This window comes from Saccostrea echinata, unplaced genomic scaffold (assembly GCF_033153115.1).
Source record: "Saccostrea echinata isolate AGI-Se365-2 ecotype Australia unplaced genomic scaffold, CSIRO_AGI_Sech_v1 ptg000012l, whole genome shotgun sequence".
Taxonomy (NCBI): domain Eukaryota; kingdom Metazoa; phylum Mollusca; class Bivalvia; order Ostreida; family Ostreidae; genus Saccostrea; species Saccostrea echinata.
This window is the reverse complement of record NW_026889761.1, coordinates 11,020,696-11,029,251: the sequence shown is the minus strand read 5'-3', so window position 1 is coordinate 11,029,251 and position 8,556 is coordinate 11,020,696. Positions and strand designations below refer to the sequence as shown.

The 8,556-nt window shown below is 31.6% G+C and overlaps 1 protein-coding gene across 1 annotated transcript; it reads right to left on the bottom strand.

Moving 5' to 3' along the window:
* Window positions 1-4,639: 4,639 nt before the first annotated feature.
* On the bottom strand, window positions 4,640-5,867 carry LOC133184993 (zinc finger protein 862-like). The gene is made up of 2 exons (XM_061320058.1): window positions 5,053-5,867; window positions 4,640-4,886 (listed from the first exon to the last, which is right to left on the bottom strand). Exons 1-2 carry the CDS (start codon window positions 5,865-5,867, stop codon window positions 4,640-4,642), a joined length of 1,062 nt encoding a protein of 353 aa, XP_061176042.1.
* Between the last annotated feature and the right edge of the window lie 2,689 nt (window positions 5,868-8,556).

Genomic DNA, 8,556 nt, shown 5'->3' with positions numbered 1-8,556 from the left:
TGAAATCTTGAACAATTCTTGTAGCCAGAAGAGTCAATACTTTCTCAGCCCGTAAAGCACACACTTTATAATGAGTAAAGCAAGTTATTTGAAACAAGAATCAAACAAATTACTTTTAAGCTACACATATTTTTGGCGCTTCAGCTTGAAATGTATGAATTGTGGAATATATATTTTCATTTGCACAGTTTTGGTAAGAAAAAAAAGGGAAAACGATTATCATCACATACGCTGGTAGGAAGTAAATATGCAATCTATACATTTCATCTTTAAGAATATTTCAACCAATGACCTTGAAACTTGAATGAAATATATAACAATTCAAGGGAAATATATCAAATACGTCCATTAATTGGTTAGAGAATAATCGTTACTGAGGGAATAAATGCGACATTTTTTATGAAAAGTGCCATGAAGATAACTGTAAAATAATTCATGAAAATTATCTATGAAAGTTATCTCTGCCACAATATTTTTTTTAAATTTACCTTTGCCTTTTTTTTTATATATTATTTTTTTTTTTATTATTATTATTATTTTTTTTGATTGATCGCAAAATTTCCATCACAGATAAAAGAATCAATTAGATTTAAGTCTAAGAGAAAACTATAGAATAACCTGATACAATTGCATACTTTAAACGTTGAATGTCATTTTCTAAATACATTTTTATAGAAGAAGCAGATGTCTACGATGTCAAAAAACCTGTTCTTCAGTTTGTTTTGACACATGAATAATTAATCAGATAAAATTCCCAGAATGTTAAAATATAATTATATCTCCTTTGATGTTTCATGTTATAAAATATTAAATATGGCATGATAAAATGATGATAAAATAACGATAGAATTACGGAAGAGAACGTACATGCTTTTCAAACATCTCTTGAAATAAACATTAGAGGTTTTAATAGTCAAACAAATTCATGTATTTTATAATTGGTTTATCAGGAAATTTTGTCCAAAGCTATATATAATAAATATGTTTCAAAGGCCTGTTTAAGTTTTTTAAATCTCTAATAATCAAATATTAGAGCTTTAACATTTGAATATGATTACATTGTACTAAGTTTTCGTTAATCAAATTAAAATACACTATAATTTCTCATCATTTTGGGTTATCCATTAAATTCATTTTTTATGAATTAACTTAACAATAGGTATTTAACCTACATGTAGTACATTTTGTTTTTGTGAAGTAAAAGCGAAATATTAAGCAATGAAGAAAAGTATTTGAAATATGCTTGCTCAGTAGAATATCAGTAATAAACTAGGGAGAAAATATAAGAAAAACGTGCAGGCAATTTTTCTTGATGTTTTTGCAGGTATTGTAAATATAAAAAATTAAAAGTCGTGCCGATAAATTCTTAAGTTCAAAAGTTATATTTTTTCTTAAAATTCAAAATAGAATTTTATCATAAAAATGGTCATGTGAATAATTTTGTCCTTTCTCCCAAATGTTTATCACAAAAGGCGAATAAAATGAAAATAAAAAAACAAATCGTACTTAAGGAAGATCCTACAATCAGCTATTTTACACGTTATCCCAATACAGTGCAGGTATCCATTTAAGTTGTATTTTAATTTTATACATAAACCTGTATTTGTTGTTCTAAATTCAATGAAATAAGTGAAGATAATGACCATCCAAAAAAATCCTACAAACAATACATATATCTGTGAAGAATGCATAAAACACGGACCTCTTGAAGTTCCAGTGGTTGGATCAAGTGCCTAGGAGGAGTAAGCATCCCCTGTCGACTGGTCACACCCACCGCGAGCCTTATGTATATATCAACTCAAATTAAGTATGAAAAGCCTAAATTTTAATATGAAATATGTAAGTCAAAATAAGCACCATTGATAGCTTGTATTTGATGAGAAGGTCATTATAACGGCTGTAGAATTTACAAAATGCTGACTTTAAACAAGGTTGTTGAAATTCCTTAATATCAACTTCAAGCTGCACAAATTCTTTTGAAAGATCTTATCAAATTAAAACAATCCTAAGGTAATAGAGCAGTGAGGGTAAGATGATGGAATCAGATGATGGTAGCCATTTTATTTAATGAAGTATAAAGACATTGACCAAAAACATACATAAAGAATAAATTAGAGAAAAATACAACTTACACTATAGTTTCATAAAATTTGACAATAAGTTACCGTTTAATGCAGCATAAATATATTAGGTAACAAAAATGTTCTGTAGCAAATGAACTTTGAACTTACATACAAATATAAGAAATTACTCAGACAACTTTAACTACAAAAATACAATAACGTATAAACTTTGCAATTAAAATAAAATGCCATACTAAAAACTTTTATAGTAAAGTAACAAATAAATAAATAAATTTGATAGTTACATACCACAAGATGCAGCTGATATACGCTGGATAGATATTTTCTGATGTAAATGTAATACTACCCAATTTTACTTAGTTTGAACGGTTACTTATACTCAAGGTAAATTAAAACTATTGGATAATATCAAATTAACCAATGAAATTGAAGACAGAAATCGACTCAATCCGATGCGCAAACGAATTATATTACAAAAATATTTAAGATTACTTTAAGATTACTTTACTATCATTGACTCAAATGCTGACTGACGTTTAATTTACTAATTGTTAGGCCATTATTTTTACACTGAACTGTCTATGGATTTTTCCGGGTTTTTTTTCGATCATGACAAGGAGCATGCCTTATTATTAATATTATTATGGTTATTCAGTATCAAATAAATTACAAAGCATATAATACAATTTATTAATAATATTATGAAAATAAAATATGACATGACAAAATTTGACACACACCCAGGCCCATTTGAATGAATTTATCGCCCCCCCCCCCCCCCCCCCCTTTATCATGTTTACACATGTAACATTGAAGACGGTTTTTAATTCTTACCAGTTTGTACAGCAAATGGCATATGTTTTGGCTTCAGCCATGTGTTCTTTGCACAAGAACATATATTGTATATATTGTATATATATTGTAGACGTTTTTCGTGATACTTGCTTTGGCCTTGCTTGTTCTAGGATGATCCTTCTATCCGCATTGCACATTATTTGCTGTCTCTCCAGTGAACAAAACGTCATTACGATGTTTTAAAGCGTAACGTTATGATAAAGGTTTTAACAAGTAGAGTCGATTACAATTTCCATTTCTACACACTGATACAACATAAAAGGTCTTATAGTGCAGGGGCTGTTTGCTATTTCAGGCTAGTTTGTTTTTTCTTTCTTACATTCAAAAATCTTTAAAATGAGTTTTCCCACTTTCATAGTGAAATGATGCTCCACAACTCCCTAGGTTAATAAAAAAAAAAAAAAAAGATCATACATGACCTTCTTTATTTCATGTTGATACTCCTGTCATTTTTTACCCAACAATAGTAGAGATTCCAACAAGGAGAGATAACAATTTAATTCCAGGACATTAGTAGCAGGGGGCTAAAATAAAGCAATGACAAGTTATATGAAGTACACGTATCTAAATCAGTTAATCCTATATATATATATATATATATATATATATATATATATATATATATATATATATATATATATATATATATATATATATATATATATATATAATTCAGAAGTAGTTAAAAGATGATGTCACACAGTAAAAATAATCATAAAAGAAAATGCACAGTTTCCAAATTTCATTTAACACAAGCGCTTTCTGGATTTAACAATCCTTCTTCAGGTGTACATACTTTGAACTGTTCAAAGTATGTTCACCTGAAGAAGGATTGTTCAATCCAGAAAGCGCTTGTGTTAAATGAAATTTGGAAACTGTGCATTTTCTATTTCTTTTATGATTTTATATATATATATATATATATATATATATATATATATATATATATATATATATATATATATATATATATATATATATATAATTTAGAAAAATCCTCATTTTTTTCATTTAGATATTAAAGAAATAGTCTATAAATATGATAATAGACTATTATTAATGATATGTGAAATTGTAGTGAGTATGGTACTTCAAGGTTGATTTATAACATGTAGGTATTATTTCCCAAGCTCAATATTTTAAGAACAGTTCTTTGTAAAAATCATGCAAAATAGGCATGTAGGTGATATATGAGGGTTCTCAGAATTTGATGATTTTCGACACATAGTTTTCTTTTGCCCTACGAACCATGTATGCAAAAAGAAAAATGTTTTGATTCACGGTTACCATGGAAACATGGGTAAAGAAATTTCCCTAGCAACCAGCCAATTTTCAGCTTCGATGGACGAAAAATCTTTTATATTTCAGGCTCAAATTAAACGTTTTTTTGTTTGTATGTTGTTTAACGTCCCTTTCGAGAATTATTCACTCATATGGAGACGCCACCACTTGCCAGTGGAGAGCTGCAAATTTTGTCCTATGCTCGGCACTTACGGCCATTGAGCAATGAGGGATCTTTTTCGTGCCAACACCTACTGCGACACGAGACCTCAGTTTATACGGTCTCATCCGAAGGACCGGTCTCCACGTCCCACAGTGGGATTCGAACCCGCGACGTAAGGATTAACTCCTTACCTTGCGACTCTACAGCAGACGCTCTAACCACTGCGCCACTCGGGCGACCAAATTAAACGTAAATACTAAAATAATTTCTTTTTCATTGCTGTTATTCTCAAGATAATGATCTTAACAGTTTTTACAAATGAAAATATAGAAATAAGATTTAAAGGTATATCTGTGATAGATGTGGGATCATTCATGTGGATATTCACACCCTTTTCTACAGCCTGGTGCAATGCAGCAAGGATTCCAGAGGCATCTGAAGATTGAACAGCAACTATGTCTATTTGTCTACATACAGGAACTCCAGAATATGGCTGAACATACCTAATAAATAATTACAGAATAAAAGAATAATGAATTGATGCAGACTTTTTATATTACCAATTTTTTATTCCATGCAATTTTTTTTGAATTATTTTGCCATACAATTCCTTAATCCCACTGACAAGAACAGTTTATCATCTGAAAATACTCATACTGAAACACTTACCGCAAGTACACAATTTCCTGTTCCATTACAGCAGCATCAGTTGAACCATCTGCCAGAATACTAACACAGTTTGTCTTCAGAATTTCAGCCTGAATTTTCTCTCGATATGTTTGACTTATGGCTTCAACAAAACTTTCACAAGCATGAATGTTATTATACTGGCCACCCAAATCCAAACCATTCAACATATTCAGTTCATACAAATAGAGATAATCAGTAAAGGGTTTTCCATTCTTTGCAACTGCATAAGCTGTGTTAAAAAGTATGGTCATCTTTTTCTTTTCTTCCTCTGATAATCTGTACATTGCTTTGCCAATTTCTGTGCTTGAAACGGTAGTTAACAGTTTTTCTTTGTATTTATCAACAGCACCACTACTACAGGGTTCACTTGAATTTCTTAGTTCGAGCCGATTGTTATTTTGGTCACCAGTTTTACTTTTTGTAAAATAGCGTCTGCTTGCAACAAAATGTTCACTAATGTTCACTTTATCATGAGAAATCAATGAATCAATTCTAAAATTATTGGTTCCCTTGAATAAAGCACATGCTTTGTTTGCACATTCAGGAAAGGTCCTACAGTAACTACAATACATCAAGTCACCGTTATCAGTATCACTTGTAGATTGAGACTGGACTTCCAGTTCCACCCACGGGAATCTTTCTCTCCAACTCTCTTGAAACTTTCTTTTTCTTTTGGTATGATCATACTTTTCATCTTTATTAATACTTCCGTTATCTGACTCACTACTGACCTTTTTCCTCTTATTCACGTCAGAACTTTTGGTAAATGCGAACAACGTTGTTTGCTTACTCATTTTTTGATCAATGTGATTAAAATGCTTTATCGCATTAATTTATTTGCTTGCTTTCAAACGCTTTGGTGATAAAAACAAATTAAACTAGTTCTCAGTCAAAAGAAACCAGTCTCCAAATTAAGAAAACGAAAGTAAACTGACGAGATTTTTTCCCGGTCTGCTAGTCCGACGAACTATCGTTACTTATAAATTAACTAGCCCGAGTCTTAAAATGACTAGCCCCGGGCGTCGGACTACCGTATATTTCAACCCCTGTAAAAAATCTTTTGTTCCTTAAACTTTAATATCCCAGAAAGGAATTAACGCAGTTAATATATGTAACATTCTTGAGCTCAAAAGGGTCCAGTCTTGTATTCCACATTATTTCAAGTTTAAGTACACAACTTGTATTACTTACAAAAATACATCGACTATTGCTTTTAATTACAAAAAATCTACAGTGCCTAGATATCAAACATCTGAAACATAATCCTCCCACGTGTTCATGTTCTTCACCCTACAACTATAGTCCGACTGAACACGTCATTATTGGTGGCGTAAATATAGTTAATAATGAGGACCTTAAATTACTTATTTTAAAAAGGCCAAAATTTAGGAAACTCCGATCTTTCAAATGGCGCAATAATTTGGTGTCATAATTTCATAAATATTATGAATTCTGTGGAAGATTATGCCAGGCGATGGGCCAAACATGAAAAAGAAGACCTTGACACTTTGTGAATGAATGATATGAAAACCATCTATCGTTCTGTTTTTGATAATTCAGAAGTGAAAAAAGAACTAGATAGATTACACAATCAGTGTGTACTGGTCCCAGCTGACAAAGCAGGTAACAACATTGTCTTTGTTTGTCAGACTCATTATTTTAATTGTATTTTAGAGGAACTGGGATTTAAATATGCTAGCGGTCATCCAACATACCCATAGCTCCAGGCTTTTTGACATCATGCTTTTTTTCAATAAAAATGGAGCTCATAGATTTGCATACCCCTTGTCATTGGTCATTTGCAAAATTATTTTGTTAAAAAAACATTCTGATTGTAACCCAAGTACTCTGAAGTTGATATTAAAAAATGCTTGAGTTTTTATATAAAATAATATAGATATATAATACAATATATTATCTATGTAGTTTTTGAAGATCAGGTCTTCGAACAATCTGTCCATATGGAGAAATGATGTACAGTTTATTCATGAGGTTGCTCCCACGTGATTTACTTCTCATTAATATTCATAAGATCCTGCATAAACTCGAAATATTCCATTTATTTAAAGTTTTGTATTAAAACCTGCAAGCACAGATTGTTTTTTTTTTTCAAGCCTCCGTCATAGTTATTTGGGCAGAATTTTGGGTTATTAACAGTTGACAACTCATGAAACCATCTTTTTTGGTAATAAGTAGGTCACACTGATGCAAGAAATTGCCGTTTTCAAATTAAAAAGGCGGTCGTAACTCTTCATGTAATGATAAATCGTCTGTATTTTATAAAAATAGGCATTCATCTGCACCTATTATTCGGCGGAAGAACTCTGTCAACTTGCAATAAACACTTACATTTAATCACCAAAAATGATAAAGACACCAATTCTGCACTCTTTCCTTCATTAAAACATTATACTCTCGCTTCGGAATTTCAAATCAAAAAGGCGGTCGCAACTTTCACTTTGGTATCAACAATATTGTCATTTCCGGTAGAAGATATTAAGAAAAATCTAAACATCGGCGGAAGAACTTTATCCGAAATAGTTAGTATATAAAAATCTACGGGTTTTTGTTCGTTCTTTATATAAACCTTTATGGAATCTGTCGCCATTATAGCTCCAATATGGCCGATATGTAAATTAGAAGAATGAACACCATTTCTCCATATGCGGAATTTGCATAGAAACCAATTGTGTCCCTTTATTAACAGATTTATTTTGTATTCATATGAAGCAGAATTTATTCAAAAACTTCTACAGATGTTTTTCCAGATCATGACAAGTACACGGCGGGTGTGACCGGTCGGCCGGGGGATGCTTATTTCTCCATGGCACCTATTCCCACCTCTGATGTTTTAGAGGTCCGAGTTTGTTCTGCTCCCGATTTGTATTGTTTCAATGGACTTTGAAATTGATTACTTATCGTTATCTCCGTATTTAACTGTAGACGATAAGATCCAACTAGCGACTAAACTATATGACAAAAGAGATGACATAAGCTTTCCCATCGTCAACTTTCTTATCTTTGTAGTAATCTTCACTATCACCTACATATGGTGTTTATGTCTCTCAATGTATTCGATACTCAAAGGCATGCTCTGAGTACCATCAATTTTAAACCGAGGCAGGCTGCTGACAAAAAAGTATATGTTACAGGGATTTCAACAACCTCATTTAAAGTCAGCATTTCGTAAATGATATGGTCCTTATAACGACATTGTTAGCAAATACAACATATCATTGGGAGTATTTTAATTGACACATTTCATACCATTCGTTAGGTCTTTGTTTTTAAACTAAATTTGACTATTGATTACTCCCTCTACCTGATCAATACATAGAGCTCCCGACGGGTGTGACCGGTCGACAGGGGATGCTTATTCCTCCTAGGCACCTGATCTCACCTCTGGAATTTTTAGGGAATTGTATTGTTGGTAGGTTTTCTGAGATTGATCACTGTTCGTTTCCTTATATTCTCCTATTTCAT

Excerpts from the sequence above, each read along its gene's own strand:
- LOC133184993 (XM_061320058.1), bottom strand. The coding sequence starts at position 5,867 with ATGAGTAAGCAAACAACGTTGTTCGCATTTACCAAAAGTTCTGACGTG. Across the intron at positions 4,887-5,052 it reads CAGGAAATTGTGTACTTGCG|GTATGTTCAGCCATATTCTG; the intron begins GTAAGTGTTTCA and ends ATTATTTATTAG.